The sequence below is a fragment of the Euphorbia lathyris genome, chromosome 1, assembly GCF_963576675.1.
Source record: "Euphorbia lathyris chromosome 1, ddEupLath1.1, whole genome shotgun sequence".
Lineage (NCBI taxonomy): Eukaryota > Viridiplantae > Streptophyta > Magnoliopsida > Malpighiales > Euphorbiaceae > Euphorbia > Euphorbia lathyris.
The window spans coordinates 130298128-130315554 of NC_088910.1; the positions used below are offsets into that span (position 1 = coordinate 130298128).

Below are 17427 nucleotides of genomic sequence, written 5' to 3' on the forward strand. Positions count from 1 at the left end.
CTTGCGTCTACGGTGAAAATAAGATTTAGACCGTCTTATGTGATCCGTTTTTTATGTCTGTGACCATCACGTCTGCCTTCCGGTGGATCCGTTGCTGTGTTATTCTGTCCCCGACCCGCTTGCGCTGGCGGAGCTCGAGATCCGCCAATAGTAATCCCTAGATTTGTTGCGTTCCCCAAGGGAGGTTGGTCATTTCTTTGACTTCCTTCTGGTATATCATGAAATAACGCTCGATTTAATGGCGGGTTGTTGTCGAGCCCCAAGTTGATAACTGTCGAATCTACGGGTTGAGAGAAAAAAAATGACGAGTCGCGGCGAGCATTAGGCATAACATTGGCGTTCTGCCATTGCGATAGGGTTGGTCTTGGCGGCGGATGGCGATTAAGCGGGAAAGCAGTTCCTGTAGTTGCTCCACCTACATCTCGGTTTGTCAGGAAAGCCCTTAATCGACCTTCCATAATAGGTCCATGTTCTCTGCCTATGGTACTTGCGTAAATATCCAAAAGGGTTTCCGACGACATGTTTCCTTCGTCATGAATGATTGCCTCATCAGGATCGACGCGACCAGCGTGTGTGGTGGGATTAACGCGACCAGCGCTTGTAGTGGGATTAATTGATGGTGGTATGGGTGGTACCGAAGCTCATGTTGAGGGGTTTGACTCTCCACTTGCCATGTTTAACTCGTGAACTAAGTCCTTTTTAGTTTAGAACTTCCACCTTCACCGCACCAATTGATAACTGGCGATGAACTTCTGATCGGATTCCTTCCCTGCGGGGGGCGCCGTTGGGTTCGACGGGGGGAAGCTCCGATGCCAAAGTCAGTATTGGAATAAAGAATAAACTGTATTGACAAGAGTAGGGTCGAGAGTGAGAATGTGTACCTCAATAGCTTGGGATGCAAGCTACTTATAGTCATGTGATCGTAACTCTCAGTAACCAGAAAGTCTCCATTAACGGATCTCCTTTAAGTGTGGCCATTAGCTCATTAACGGTCCATTAATTGCCTTTATTAGGAATTGGCTCAACCGTTCGGCGGGCGAATCGAAGCATAATGGCAGGTCTCACGTAGGTTTGACTACGGATCTCGTGTGGTGGAGTCTATGTGATACGCCACTCGGATGTCTTGCTTGATACGCCATTGCTTCTCAGACCACCCCAATACGCGGCCATTTTGGTAAATATCCTATTTGATCCCGTGGATAATATCCCGATGTTATCATCCACATATCTAGATAGTTAAGCTGATTAAGCTTTCAGCGGAAGTCTTTTTATCGTTACAAGTGTTACAACCCTTTAGCTTGATTTAGAATGGTCCCCTGAGGTAGACTCATTTCACTGGTTCAGCTGAGCCTAATTATTTCATCCTATATTACTTATAACATATATTCTTAGGGTAAGTTACACCCATGGCTACTGAACTTTACCCATTTTCACATTATGGCCACTGAACTTCATTTCTTCCCGATATGACTACTGAACTTTACACTTTTTAATACTGGTGACTATTCAATTTTAACTAACGACCTCAAAATGGAAATATTCAAGAATTAAAGTTGTTCAGAACGACATTTACCATGAAATCACATTTTTTATTTTCGAAAATCATAATTTTTGGAGCTTTCTCTCTCTAAAAATTCACTTTCTCTCTCCTAACCAAACAACACCGAAATGATCTCAAAACGAAAATTTTCAAGAACTGAAGTTCTTTAGAATATCATTAACGCTTTGGATTTTTTATTTTTAGCCGACAACGTTCGTTTTGAGGTGTTAAGGCCATCAGTGTTAAAAAGTGTAAAGTTCAATGGCCATACCGAGAAGAAATGAAGTTCAGTGGCCATAATGTGAAAATGGGTAAAGCTCAGTGGCCATGGGTGTAATTTACCCTATATTCTTAAAAACATATCAACAACAAAAAAAAATTCTATTAAAACAACTCAAACTAAGTAACAATTAATATAATTCATAAAAAACTATGAAACAATATCATTAAAATCTTAAATTATATTATGGAAACAAGTAAAAACGCGATTAAGTAAAAATATCCGAAAATAATAAAGACAATTCATTAATAACCATGCAATAAGTGATTTATAATAAAGCAAAAAAAAAAAACGTCTTTTTTTCTTCCGTCAAAAAATCACTCAAAATTCAATTTGAATAAATCGAAACAGATTTTAGATTTCAAACGTCTAGACGGTCCTTTTTCCCGACACTTACCCAAAAGCACACTTGGACCACTCTATTAACATGTCTCTTCCTTCTTCTGCAGGAATTTCATAAGATATCTCAAAGTGGTAAAAAGTAGAGCACATTTATATGAATTTTATTCCATTTTTCAAAAAAGTAACAATAACAGGGGACTAAAAGTGGTACCGGTAACAGAGGATAGATTCTCATAATAAAAATAATAAAATAATCGTTGTCGGAAGCCGCAACTAGTACAACTGTATGTAGGATTCCAATGGCAAAATGGAATCACACACTCTCTGCAAATTCACCCCACAACCTCCAATTCTTAACCTTTCTCTTTCGGCACAAACAACAACCACCACCACCACATCTTCTTCATCATCCATATATCAGAAACTCCAAAATAGCTTTGGGGGAATTCGATTTTACTCAAACCCCCAAATTTTCTATCTCTTCACCAAGTGTTCGATAAAATGCCTGAACCAGACGAGGCGAAGTCAAAGGATAATAACTTCAATAATAGCTGTAATCAGACTCCGGGAGGAGTTGAGAGAGGGGATAATCATAATTATATGGATTTGGATCTTGATCTTGAGTCTTCCTGGCCTTTAGATCAGATCTCTTTTGCTTCTAATCCTTTGTCTCCGTTTCTTTTGTCTTCCTCTGACCAGCCTTGTTCTCCTCTCTGGGCTTTTTCCGATGCTGATGATGATAGACTCGCTGCTGTTTCTTCTCATCCTACTCCTCCTCCTCTTGCTGCTGCTGGTCTCCGTTTCACTGATTATCCATTCTTTGTTACATGTTAGTTGTTTCCTTTCCTTTCCTGTGCTCTTCATTTTTGTTTTTGTTTCTGCTCTTCTCTTTCTTTGCTTTCTGTTGAGTTGGGAATGGAATAGCTATGTATGGTCTTTGGATAAGGTTTTATCTTCAATTTTTTGTATTTTTTTTTTCAATTAGTCATTTGTTTGGCGTAATTTGAGCTTCAATTTGGTCTTTTTTTCTTTGTTTGGGTTTGACTTTGTTGAAAACATGTGGTGAAGGATTTGAAAAATTGACTATTGGGATTTCTATTGATTCAGAAGCTCTTGCTAAGTCCATATATACAGTATATATTGGTTCTTTTGGTAGATGAGATAACTCATTGAAAACATGAGATAAAAAATAGATTGTTCAATTGTTGCTTGGTTCTTATGGCTTGAGTTTTTCTTTTCCCCATTTGACAAATTTCATTCTATTTGTTTCTCCTGTACACGGTTCAGTAAAGCTGTGCTGCTAGTAATTCGGGTTATTGTGTCAAAATCGTGTTATGTTATGTATATAAATGGATGGAAAATGATAATTGTATCGTGTGCAGTTGGATTGTTCTGTAATTGCCTCCCCTAGAATGCTTTCATATGTTGCTTGGTTCTTATGGCCTTGAGTTTTTCTTCTTCCCATTTGACAATTTTCATTCTATTTGTTTCTCCTGGACACGGTTCAGTAAAGCTGCACACGGTTCACTAAAGCTGCGTCTAGTAATTCGGTCGGGCTATTGTGTCAAAATCATGCTATGTTATGTATATGTTACGTACGATTATATATGATATAAATGCAAGAAAAATGATAATAGTGTCGTGTCAGTTGGTTTTTTCTGTAATTTCCACCCCTAGGCTGCTGCAATTTGGAGTTTGGAAGTCAAAAACAGGATTTGTAAATATAAGCAGCCTGGTCTTGCTTCTAATTATAGCATGTAGTTTCTTGCAATTTCTTTGTGCTGTTGTAGTTTACTGAGTAGCACCATATGGCACTGAATCTAGCTCTTTTTGACCAGAGATTTTACCTAATGCAGGTAATCCAAATTCAATTGCTGAAAACTGCACTGAAAATGATGATAAAAGAAAACTTCCTTCCCCATTTTTGGGTTTGTTGCCCATTGACAACCCGGATTGGTATTGTATAATCAGAGAGAGAATGACTCAAGCACTTAGAAGTTTCAAAGAATCAACCGAACAACATATTTTAGCTCAAATTTGGGCGCCTGTGAAGAATGGGGGTAGGTATGTGCTGACAACCACAGGACAACCTTTTGTAATTGATCCTGATAGCAACGGACTTCATCAGTATCGAATGGTGTCCTTAAGGTATATGTTTTCTGTGGATGGGGAGAGTGAAAATGAGCTTGGGCTTCCCGGCCGGGTTTTCCGGAAAAAGTTGCCTGAATGGACTCCTAATGTGCGGTATTATTCAAGCAACGAGTATTCTCGGCGTGATCATGCATTGAATTACAATGTTCAGGGGACTTTGGCCTTGCCAGTTATTGAACCTTCTAGGCAGTACTGTGTTGGTGTGCTTGAACTCATAATGACTTCACAGAAGATTAACTATGCGCCTGAGGTTGATAAAGTCTGCAAGGCACTTGAGGTTGGGTTTCTTCTCTCTTGCATGTGTAATAAATCTTATATGAACCATGCTTTTTGTTAGGGCTGTCAAAATGGGTCATGGCACCATAACACAATTCGCGCAACCCGCGAATTAAACGAATTATCAGAAGGCTTAACAGGTTGGATGTTTAAACTGTAAAATAAATGGGTTGTATCGTGGGTTGACTTGTCAGCTCGTTATGACCCGTATAATTTTGACGAGTTGGCAAGTCATTTCAACCCGTCCTATTTAACCCATTTACCTTAAATATGTTTATATATAATATATATTCTTATGGGTTTATAATTCACTGTAAGTAACAGGTTAATTGTGTCAAATAGGTCGACCCATATTCCATTCGTTTTATTAATCGTTCAACCCGTTTATATTTTGTTTCTATCGTATACTATCAACCCGTTTAATAAATGGGTCTGAGTCAGTGTTGAGCCTTAACAGCTCACTAGAGTAGGTTGGCACTTCACATTTACAACCCGCCAACCCATTTTGACACCCCTACTTTTATGTGTTTGAAGTTGATTGAGCTAATGAGTCTTCTATGCTCACGATTTCTTTTGGAAACAATTGTATTGGTGAATATTTTCGTTATTTACTGTTGAGATTCCTCAGTCACATAATTTCAGTTCCACTGCAGGCAGTGAATCTGAAAAGTTCTGAGATATTGGATCATACAAGTACACAGGTGAGCTCTAATAAGTTAATAACGTAATAAATGACAATCTTAATATAATTTGTAAACCAGAAAGATATATCTTTGTATATATTCTTCGTTCATTTCTTCCTCCTTGTTCTCACAGATGTATACTTGGCACTGCTTTTAAACCAGATTTGCAATGAAGGTCGTCAAAATGCACTAGCTGAAATTCTGGAGATTTTGACTGTCGTTTGTGAAACTCACAAATTGGTTTTGGCTCAGACTTGGGTTCCTTGTATGCATCGTAGCGTTCTTGCCTTCGGTGGCGGTAAGAAGAATTGTAGTAGCTTCGATGGCAGCTGCGACGGTCAAGTCTGCATGTCCACGACCGATCTAGCATTCTATGTTGTAGAGCCACACTTGTGGGGTTTTCATGATGCCTGTCTTGAGCATCACTTACAAAAGGGTCAAGGTGTAGCTGGTAGGGCATTTTTGTCCCGCAATGCCTGCTTCTGTCGAGACGTTACTCAATTCTGCAAGACGGATTACCCTTTAGTACACTATGCACGCATGTTTGGATTGACTGGCAGTTTTGCTATCTGCTTGCGCAGCAGTCATACTGGAGATGATGATTATATTCTCGAGTTCTTTTTGCCCCCCACTATCTCGGATAGTCTTGAGCAGAAGGTTTTGTTGGGCTCGATATTGGCAACGATGAAGCAGCATTTACAGAGTATTCAGGTTGCTTCTGGTATGGACCTTGAAGAGGAGGAGGGATTCGTCGAGATCATTGAAACTTCTACCAGCGGGAAGCTTGATTTGAGACTCGAATGCGTTCGAATACCACAATCTCCGAAAACTTCACCAAATAACAACATAGTACCGAAGGAAGGTCAGATCACTGAGCTAGATCGATTAAATCATCATTTGATGGGAGACTTGGATGTTCTTGATAATGGTGGTAATGCTATTAACCCCGGGGGAAACAACATTCCTCTTCCTATTCCGGAGAATAAAGCAACCAAAAAGCCATCGGAACGGAAGCGGGGAAAAACTGAGAAGTCTATTAGTCTAGAGGTTCTCCAACAGTATTTTGCAGGGAGTCTTAAAGATGCTGCAAAGAGCCTTGGTGGTATGCTTCTAAACTTGCCTGTTCTTGCTTCCAACTTGTTGTTCCATTTCAAAGATGTTACTTTTTTTACTTTACTTTTTCATATGAAAGATGGGTAAAATACAGCAATGACCCCTAAACTATAGCACTACTAACATTATGGTCCCGAACTTCATTTTGTGACATAAAAGTCCTTGAACTTTACATGATACTACATTAAGTTTGGGGTAAATTACACCCATGGCCCCTAAACTTCAAAACCGGACATAAAAATCCGTGAACTTTGACATATACTAGCATAAAAGTCCAAATATCCAAATAATAGTTAACCAATGTAATAACGGTTGACCACGTGAACTGTTGAATTACACTCCTTTACAAACATAATGACCGCTTAACTTTGAGGTTACTGGTCCCTTACGGAGTGTGATTTACCTGCATTTTACATGGTCAACAGTCATTTTGGACTTCTGTGTTACTATATGTCCAAGTTTAGAGGCCATGCGTGTGTTTCATTCACTAAAGTCCAAATCAAAGAAAATCTGTTTAAAAAATTAAAGAAATGATTTGGAAAAGTTTCACTACATCATTAACTTTTTTTTATCCATGTGACCATAAATTATGGTAAAATACTTATTTTCAGGTTCTCATGTCGTTAATTTTTCAAACGGATTTTGTTTGATTTAGACATTGATATTACTATAACATAAAGTTCAAGGACTTTTATGTCACAAAATGAAGTTTAGGAGCCATAAATGTTAATAGCATTATAGTTCATAGGCCATGGATGTATTTTACCCTATGGAATAGATACTTGTGCTTAGAGAAATTTTTGCTTTGTCTCCACAGTTTGCCCTACTACAATGAAGCGAATCTGCAGGCAACATGGGATCTCAAGGTGGCCATCGCGCAAAATCAACAAGGTTAACCGATCCCTCACCAAGTTAAAACGAGTGATTGAATCCGTCCAAGGTGCAGAAGGAGCATTTGGTTTAAGTCCTCTCACTTCAAGTCCTCTTCCTGCTGCTGCTGCTGGTTCAATTTCTTGGCCGTCCAATCTAGACAGACGCAACCAGAGCTCACCGAAGTCGAAATCCCCCGAACCTCAACACGGATCACCGGTATGCAAAACAACCGGGTCTGATGGACAATTTGGGGTAGATGATCATCAATTTCTAGGATGTAGAATATTGTCTCAAGAAGACCTTGTTCAGCAGAACGGGTTTTCGACAGCCGTAGGTCAAAGCTCAAACAGATTGAAAAAAGCCAGGAGTGGCGGCTTGTGGGAAGAGAGTGCTGGAACTCCAACCTCTCATGGTTCATGTCAAGGAAGTCCAGCAAAGGATGCATCAACATCTCCTGTTCACGATCACGAAGGATGTCATAAAACGGTCAGCTCACCTCAGCTGATACTTCAAACGGGAGGGGAACTCGCTGCATACTCGATGCCAGGTGGTGCTCTTGTTGCAACAGAAGCTCAAGAACTACCTTTCGGTGAAATGCTAATAGAGGATGCTGGAAGTTCAAAAGATCTGCGAAATCTTTGTCCTTCCGTAGCAGATGCTACCATTGAAGATCGAATACCAGACTTGAGTGGGACAAACACTCCATTTCCGAATCTCCCTTCTCAACTAGCCATGGCTGCTTTCGAATACGCATTGCCTTCTCCAACAGCCAGGCCAGAAACAAAGAGCGTAACGATCAAGGCCACATACAAAGAAGACATAATAAGATTCCGAATCTCTCTGAGCTGCGGAATCTTAGAACTGAAAGAGGAAGTAGCCAAGAGACTGAAGTTAGAAGGAGGTACATTTGACATAAAATACCTTGATGATGATCAAGAATGGGTTTTGATAGCTTGTGATGCAGACTTGCAGGAATGTATTGATATTTCAAGATCATCATCAGGCAGCACCATAATCAGATTATCGGTTCATGATGTGAACACGATTCTCGGTAGCTCGTGCGAGAGCACTGGCGGGTTATGATTAGGTTGTCGGGGTAAAAGATATTCATGGCATCTGAACTATAGCACTAGTAACATTATATGGCCTCGAAACTTTACTTCGTGACATGAAAGTCATTGAATTTTACATTGTTGTAACAATAAAGTTCAAATCAAAGAAAATCCATTGAAAAATTAATGAAACGATGACCTGGACATGGATAAAAAAGAGAGTCAACGATGTAATCAAACTTTTCCAGGTCATCATTTCGTTCAATTTTTTAAACAGATTTTCTTTTATTTGGCTTTAATGGTACAATAATGTAAAATTTAAGGACTTTTGTGTCACGAAATCGAAGTTTAGAGGCCGTAATATTAGGAGCGTTATAGGTTGTTGCGTGTACATATGGCAGGTTTGTAGCACCAGCTTTGTTAGAGGCATAGGATTAAGAGAAATGAGAATGTAGGTTTTGGTTCCAAAATTTTACTTGAATTGTAAGAAATTTTCCATTGAAAATTGTAGAAATCTCCATTTCTCTATATTTGTCATAGGGGACTGTCAATGTATATGCAGTTTCCTGTAAACGTTACATTCAAATCTCGAGCAATTTATTTTGATCCGTTTGGTTTTCCTTCTCGTAATTTTTCTTTTGTTTTACTTTAAACAGTAGAAGTACAGTGTTAGATTAGAATTGAGAAACATCGATGAAATAGGATGATGATGCATGTATATTTGTCTTGTTTAGAACAAAACGGCATCGTTGAGAAAAGATTAGAACTTTGTCCGGGTCTTCAATTACCTATTCTCCTGATTTTTCGAAGTACAAATAGCTCGAGCAAATGACCGTTTAAAATTACTCCTTTCGGAGAACTCTAACGATCGAGGTGCAACGAACCCTTTACATAAAATGACAGTCTAGAATCACTTCCTTCAGTGAGAACTCCGACAACAATAACTTAAAGTGATGTAATAAGTAATAAAGGCCAGGGATAGATCCAGAGGGTTTTAGGGGGAGCTTCAGTACCTATTGGTCACTGGAAAACCCGAAAATTATACGGAAACTGTATAAAAAAATATGTGAAAATACTAAAAACATATCAATTTAGCACCCATAAATCACAATAAGCACTGCTTCTCAGTGAATCTTGGATCTATCACTAATAAAAGTCAAATTGTATCTTGATAACTAAAGAATTTTATACGGACTTATATATTATAATAGTGAGAACTAGGACCCGTAATCTCCGTTACTAGTGAAGAAGACAGGAAAGGGGGTCTAACCGTCTAGAGGTGTAATTGCAATACCACTATATCTTAGGCAGAGCGCTTCCGAAAACCACATTTTTTAGGATAAACTTAGGCCCGAGAGTGCAATGGAACCCGTGTACTCTCTCCGTCCGCCGCTATTTGTTACGTTGCATTGAAAATACAATTTGTAAGAAAAAAGATGGTGATTCTATTCTATTACATAATGATAGCAAATACGTTTTTGAATGTTGGATTGTTAGATTGGTTCAACAACACCATTTCCAGGTTTCTTGGAATCTCCAACTTCTGATAAACCTAATTCTTCCATAGCTTTCCTTTCTTCAATTTGCAATTTTGTTGATTTGTAGAACACAGCATATAATAGTAGTTGGAACATTGCTAATACCGCACCTACTCCATTTGGGATCTATATGCAAAACAACCCCATATTAATTTATAATTTAATATGCTAATTTAGAGGGCTAACTGGATATTTTATGCAAGTTAAAGGATTATCATGATATTTTTTTAGAGTTCAGGTATGTATTAGGCTTTTTTTTTAATTAAAATAGGATGAAACAAATTATAAATAATAAAAATAAAAAAAATTATGATAATATGAGATAATCTAGGGGAATTTACATAGAAAGTAAATAACAATATATTGAGGATTTATTTTAGTAGTGTGGTTTAATTATAATTAATTATAATTTAAGGAAATTATATGTAAAATCAGATTTGAAATTTTATTCTACTTTTATCATATAGATAGTTATTTTTTTGATTTTTAAAAACAAAAAGAAATTAAACAGTTTCACAGATTTTATTTGATGCTAAAAACACTTTTATTTTTAAAGTACTTGACATTTTAAGAAATTTTTACAAATATTAAATAGTGGTAAATAGTTAGTTTAACATGTAACTATTTGTTTGCTTAAAAAAAATAAGTCTAGTCAATAAAAAAATTTATAAAGAAAGTGACGAAAATGTTTTACCCTTTTGAAGAAAAAAAAGTAAAACATTTTTTTAAAATTTTTGAAACTTTACTCTATTCATTCTTACCATTTTGAAAACAGTAGTCACCCATCATTATTTTTCGTTTTCGGTGTTGTAGTCAAACACCGAAAAGTATTTATTTTCAAACACAAAAGTTTCTCTTACCCAATATTTTTCAAAACACAAACAAATGTTTATTTGTCGAAAAATTTACTGTGTTTTGGAAAATATTGGATAAGAGAATTGTTTTTATCGGAAAATAAGACACTGGATTAAAAGTTGTAAAACATTTTCTTTACTTTCTTTATATATATTTTGTTGACTAACCTAAAATTTTTCATTGATTTATTTTTCTAAGAAAAAAAAAACCGAAAAATCAAGAATATATTTTTCTGCATAATATTTTTCGGAAAATAAACGGACCTAAGCTTAAAAAATGTAAAAGATAAAATAAAATAAAAGAGATTCATACGTACAACAAGGAAAACATCAAAATGGATAAAGGCATATGCACCCCAGGCAGCAGCATTGCAAAATGTAGCAAAAGAGAGGAAAAATGGCATATACTCCACACTTTTTGTTGTAATTACTAGTTTCTGCACAAATAAAATGATAAAATGTCAATTTAATCCCGAAATTAAAATCATGGAGCCGATTAAGCCTTTAAAATGAAAATACGAAATTAATCAGGGGCTAAAATTTTAAAAAGTTACAAGTACACCATCTAATTAGACTCAAAAAGAAGTTAATGACCTTATTAAAGAAATTTAAATAGATATTAAGTACCTGTTCGGTTCTTTTTTTTTGTAATTTTTTTTAAGAAAATAAGTTCGAAACCCATAACCGTTTGCCTCTTATTCCAAATATCTACCAACTGAGCTACACTCCTTTGGTTAGAGTAAAATTGCAGTAGCTATGGATGTAATTTACCCATGAACTATATGAACCAAAAGAATAACTTTTAGGTCGTGTTTGTTTGTTTAAAAATATTAGGTAGGAGAAAAAAATAAATTTTTTCCGGTGTTTGACTATAATATCAGGAAACGAGAAAAAGTTGTGGGTCATTACTATTTTCAAAATGGTAGGAAAGAATGTAGTAGGGTTCAAAAGCTTATAAAAATGTTACAAAATTTTTCTAAGCTTTTCAAAAGGTTAAAACACTTTTCTCCTCTTTTTTTTTCTTAAATTTGTTATTGACTAATCTAAAAAAATTCATTGACTTATTTTTCTAAATAAATAAACACTGGAAAATTAGAAAAGTATTTTCCTGCACAATATTTTTCGGTAAACAAACAAAGCAATGGTACTATTTTTGATAACAACAAACTTCAAATAATTAAAAAAAAAAAAAAAGTAAACAACAATAGCTGAACCAAATAGACCCCAATTCTGTTCGGTTCAACTGTTGTTATTATCTGATAGGTGTTGATTGATTTTCTTTTCAGAAAGTTGTTTCACATCTAACCAAAAAAGTTGTACGTTTATTGTATGGAGTAAAACAATAAAATTAAAAAGAAAAGGTTTAAAACATTTGTTGACCCTTATACTTAGCCAAAATTTTCAACTGTTTCCTTCGACCCCATATTCTTATCCAATTACATTCAATAATTTCACTTGTTCAATTGCATTCAATTTTCCCTTTTTTTTGTACAATTCCATTCAATAACTCAAAAAATTGAACTGCTCCCGTGAACTTTCAAAAGTTCATAATTTGTCTATTTGACATTTTCTTTTTGACAACGTGGCAGAGTGTGTCTTTTATTTTCCGCCTCCAACAAATTCTGTTGAGAAATAGAGAGTTGTTGAATGCAATTGAACACGAATATGAAATCATTTGAAACTTTTGAATGTTCAGAGAGACAGTTCTTCTTGGTTCAACTATTGTTGTTATCTGATAGATGTTGATTGATTATCTTTTCAGAAAATAGCTACCAGGCGTTGTTTCACAATCTAACCGAACAATCTCATCTTTATTGTTTGGAGTAAAACAATAAAGTAAAAATAAAAATTAGGCTTAACATTCGTTGACCCTTATATTTGGCCAAAAATTTCAACTGCCCTTCTGAACTTTCAAAAGTACCAAATGACCACTATTTTATCCAATTGCATTCAATAACCTCATATTTTTTTTTATCCAATTGCAATAAATAACCCCAAAACTTGAACTACTAAAAGTTCCTAATTTGTTTAGTTGACATTTTCTTTTTGACAGGTGGCAGAGTGTGTCTTCCATTTTCCATATCCAACCAATTGTATTAATAAATAGGAGGTTATTGAATATAATTAGACAAGATTAGAATGTCATTTAAAACTTTTGAAAGTTCAGAAGAGCAGTTGAAGTTTTAGATCAATTTTTTTTTCCATTCAAATGATGTCGCATCATCAATTGGAATGACATGGCATCATTTCAGTTGAAGGACCATTACTGATCTCAGTCAATAGTAGAATTTTACTACATGGCAATAGATGTATCAAGACCATATATAATTAGGAGACTAACCATGATAGACAATGGAGAAGCATACATCATGATGTTAAAGCAAATGGAGAAACATCCAACAACAAGGGACCTCTTGGTAGTGGTATGAGCTAGAGTCAAGACAAGAAGAGTTAGGATTGTAATGAAAATGAGTTGCAAAACAAGTATCAAAATCACTTTCATCCTTGATTTCTTGTTTGAAAACACTATGAAAACAATAATGTAGGATAGCTCAATGGTTGCCCCTATTCCATTGATGGTCACAATCAACATGTTCTTAGGGTGCACCATAGGCATTCCATAGAGGATTAAAACCAAACTATTTTGTAGTGTGGCTATGTATGGTGTTGATGAGTATTGCTTCACACTCTTCTTCTTCCATATGTCAATAAAAGTTGGCCTACAAATTCATAAAAAATACCAAATTAGAATATGCTAAATGCATTATCGATCCTGAACTTGGTTTGAAAAATCGATTGCACTTCAAAGATATCTCATTAACCCTATAAATAGAGGTGACAATTTTGGCTTTGGTATAAAAATACCAAATTAGAATGGGCTAAATGCATTATCGATCCTGAACTTGGTTCGAAAAACCGATTGACCTCCTGAACTTTAAGGATATCTCGTTAGCCCTATGAATAAAGGTGACAATTTTGGGTTTCGTGTGAGAATCGTGTTATCTCATATATATATGGTTATATATGATATAAATGTTAAAAAATTGATTTTCGTCTTAATTGTGTTTTCGTGTTAGAATTTGACAATACTACCTCTGGGCTTGTTTAATATGACATGGTTAACTTCCTTATTGTCACTTGGTAGCGTAGGAGGACATTTGGGAAAGTTGAAGCGCATATCTATTTAACCAAGTTCAAGGGGGTCAATAAGTCATTTTAAGTAATTTCGGGGAATCATTTGGTTACTTTAAGTAATTTCAGAAGTCAATAGTTCATTTTAAGTAATTTTAGAGGGTTCAATAAGCCACTTTAAGTAAGTTTAGAGAGTTAATGAGATATTTTTAAAGTTCATAAGCCAATTAATTTTTTGAGCGAAGTTCAATACGCTTCTACGCTCATGATATTCAACCACTAGAATTTATAGAAAAAGAATTAGACTTAAAGCACTATTTGCCTTCAGAATGTTGGTTTTTACCTTCGGGTTTATCTAATATTTTGATATTTGCCGGCTGATTTATTATTTGGTAATATTTACCTCATAACCTTTAAAAATTAGTGAAATCTCAACAAATTTGAAAATAAATTAGCAGTTCTACTAAAACTTTAATCTACCTAACAGAAACTCAATTTATAAAAATTTAACAAAGAGTTAATTCTTTTAACTAATTTGTTTTTACCATCTATATGATTGAGATTTCATGAAATAAATGTTATCAATAGATAAAGTAAATATTATCAAATAATAATAATAATAGATTAGGGGTAAAAACCCACATTTAAAATAAATCAGGGGCAATAGTGATTTTAAGAAAAAAAAATAAAGGGTCATAATTATTGGAAAAGTAACTTTTCCCTAAGAGTAGGGAATAGCCCAATTTTGGTCCAATACTACAAACCTTTAATTAATTTTGCCCTCGTACAAAATTTAATTCAATTTTAGCATTTTTTTTAAGTAAATACCGACTTGGAAAATGATAAAATTGAAATCAAATTTCTATTTATTGGACAATATTTAGTGTATTTACAAGATAAAATATTTTATTTTTTTTTAAAAAGATTATATACTTTAAACCATTAATAAGATAAAAAAATTAGACTAGTGTTAAGAAAATGGTAAATTACACAATAATCAGGATTGATAAATTATTTACAAGTATCTCATTCTCTTAAATAAATTTATTAAAATATCAAATTTGGTGGGTTTTTTTTAGAATCGTTGTTTTTCCTATCAGTGACTAACTGAAAAATTGAAAAAAATAAAATTAAAGTTGTGATATTGTGATATTTTATGATTTAAAAACGTATAATAATAAAATACATAAAAATGATTTTCATAAATGTAAATAAAATTAAAATTTGATGTAATTTCCTCTTAAAGAAATGTGTATGGGTGATATCAGTTAATTGCCTGGGTGAATTGCTCTCCATTTCTTGTCAATAAATTATTAACATGCTAGCAAATTCAATACACCACAAGGTTAATAACACTAATCGAATCCTTTATCTTTTACTAACAGTAACAATGTAAATTAAAAAAATTGTTTTACAACGAAAAATACCATATTTCTCTATTTTAATTTAAACACGGTTGCTGAATTAGTAATAAATAAGAACTTACAATAGTTTGTTAGAAAAAAACTTACAACGGTGATAAGAATAAGAAGAATGAGATGATGTTTCCTGCAAAATAATCAAAGACAAAAGTATATTATGTACTATATCCATTTAAAAAGTGTCTGACGAACTTCCAACCCGATTCTCGGAAAAATTATATAAAAAAAGAAAGAAAGAAAATAATACCTAGAATTCCAACCACATTTCTTATAGTGTCCGAAGAAACCATGGTTATGGAGACAAAGGAGATGAGAAAAGGAGAAGCAAATATGCTTATTATCTTTAAGAAATAATTAAGAGATGCAAAGCTCTATTTATAGTAGAATTAGAAGGACTAGTACTCTACTTAGGTGTTGAATTATTACAAAATAAATTAATTTATTGATCGATTTAAAATTAGTCAAGTTTACGTACAATATAATTGAATATGCTTATAATATCAATTTTGACACGAGTTAGAAATAAGGGTACGACTAAAATTTGGATCTAACTTTACCCGAAAAGGTACTTTCAGAGGAGGATAATATCACACTTATAAACGATACCTTACTTGTATATATAGCCAATGTGGAATACTTACAATTTCACCTCGTATCAAGACTGTCATATGGAGCCTGAAATTTCGAGGCTAAACCTGGAAACCTACTCAAATATAGGTTACCCCTCTCAATCTCTATAAACAGTCATCTAAAATATTATAAGGTATACAACAACTTTTTGGTCACTCTACTTTATGCTTAACATACTAAATCTTACTATCTCCACTAACTTAACCATCAGAGCATGGACGCTGGATTTCAGCCCATCTGATAGTTTGCTGATCTCATCTCAGGTATCAAAAAGCAGTCTATCAACCTTGTATTGGAGGTTGAAGATATCAAGTTGTGTGATGAGCATAAAAGGAACAAAGGTGTATTATGCCTTAAATAAATAGTTTTGTCATCTAACCCATCATTCAACCAACTTCCGATATTCCTACTTCTTCAACTACTCCTGCAAGAAATAGAGGTCTCGTTGATGCACGTGATAATCTATTGGATGCCTTACACATCACTCTGACGTTAGATAAAAAATTGAGGCGTGTTTAGGATCTCTTGATCATGAGCTACATTGATTCATGGTTGAAATTGCGAAGAAGCTTATATATAATATAGGCTATGTCTAGGAATCCATGAATATTCTCTGAGCTAAGCATGCCATGCAGATAAAGGTTGTGCGAGAAGAGCTTAAAGAAGGAAGAGAGGAAAACAAGCACGTTGAAAGGCATGATTATATTGCTTGTTCTACCGAACATCACATCATCTGTACTTGCCCTTGTAAGAGCGGTTGGTCAGAAGAATCTCAACATGGAATTAACACAAGGTGACCTAAGGAGAGGACCTCGAGTCATATACACTGAAGACATCATCACTCGCAAACACCTCTAAGACAACCTCATCATCTTGATGAGTTTAGATCTCCTAAGAGACACAAAGGTCTTCATCATGATTCTACCGAATCTTTACATCGGAGATATGAAACAAATCGTCAAAAACCTTTGAGGTCGAGATCTACCAATCAGACGGAACCCTAGATCTGATCCAAAATTCAAGGAAGATGAGTCAACTTCTCTTTAAAATGATGTGTATAACCTCACTGAAAAGGAACTTCATAATGCAATGGTTGATGTTGGGATGGATTCACGAATACTGGAGATTATAGATGTAGACACTCCTCTATGCCTAGAAATTATAGAGAAGCTAATGCCTAGGGATATAAGTATCTCACACTGAAAGATTATAATGGTATGACTGATCATACTGCTCATGTAAAAAGTTTCGCTGGGCCTTACAAACAACTATGATGATAAATGTCGTCATGTGTAGACTTTTTCCTACTACATTAAAAGATTTTGCAGCTCATTGGTATGATGGACTTCTTCTAGGTTCCATTCAAACATTCAACCAAATGGCAAATCAATTTGCAGAGCATTTGATCACATCCATTCTTGAAAGTAAAACTATGCAAGATTTAAACTAATTAGTATATGAGCCTAGTGAAACTCTTAAGGAATTGGTGGACTGACTTTAGAGAACATCCATTCAGATCTGGTAGTAGATGGTGTGGTTGAG

The 17427-nt window shown here is 34.9% G+C and overlaps 2 protein-coding genes across 2 annotated transcripts; one reads left to right on the forward strand and one right to left on the reverse strand.

Annotated features, from left to right (window-relative positions):
* The first annotated feature begins 2441 nt into the window (after window positions 1-2441).
* On the forward strand, window positions 2442-8918 carry LOC136211000 (protein NLP6). The gene is made up of 5 exons (XM_066002488.1): window positions 2442-2991; window positions 4019-4590; window positions 5243-5290; window positions 5435-6374; window positions 7203-8918. The coding sequence occupies exons 1-5, from the start codon at window positions 2664-2666 to the stop codon at window positions 8339-8341; spliced, it is 3027 nt and encodes a 1008-aa protein (XP_065858560.1). The 5' UTR covers window positions 2442-2663; the 3' UTR covers window positions 8342-8918.
* Window positions 8919-9188: 270 nt separating this feature from the next.
* LOC136211001 (bidirectional sugar transporter SWEET4-like) lies at window positions 9189-15569 on the reverse strand. The gene is made up of 5 exons (XM_066002490.1): window positions 15503-15569; window positions 15346-15382; window positions 13044-13422; window positions 11020-11139; window positions 9189-9974 (listed from the first exon to the last, which is right to left on the reverse strand). The coding sequence occupies exons 1-5, from the start codon at window positions 15543-15545 to the stop codon at window positions 9804-9806; spliced, it is 750 nt and encodes a 249-aa protein (XP_065858562.1). The 5' UTR covers window positions 15546-15569; the 3' UTR covers window positions 9189-9803.
* Between the last annotated feature and the right edge of the window lie 1858 nt (window positions 15570-17427).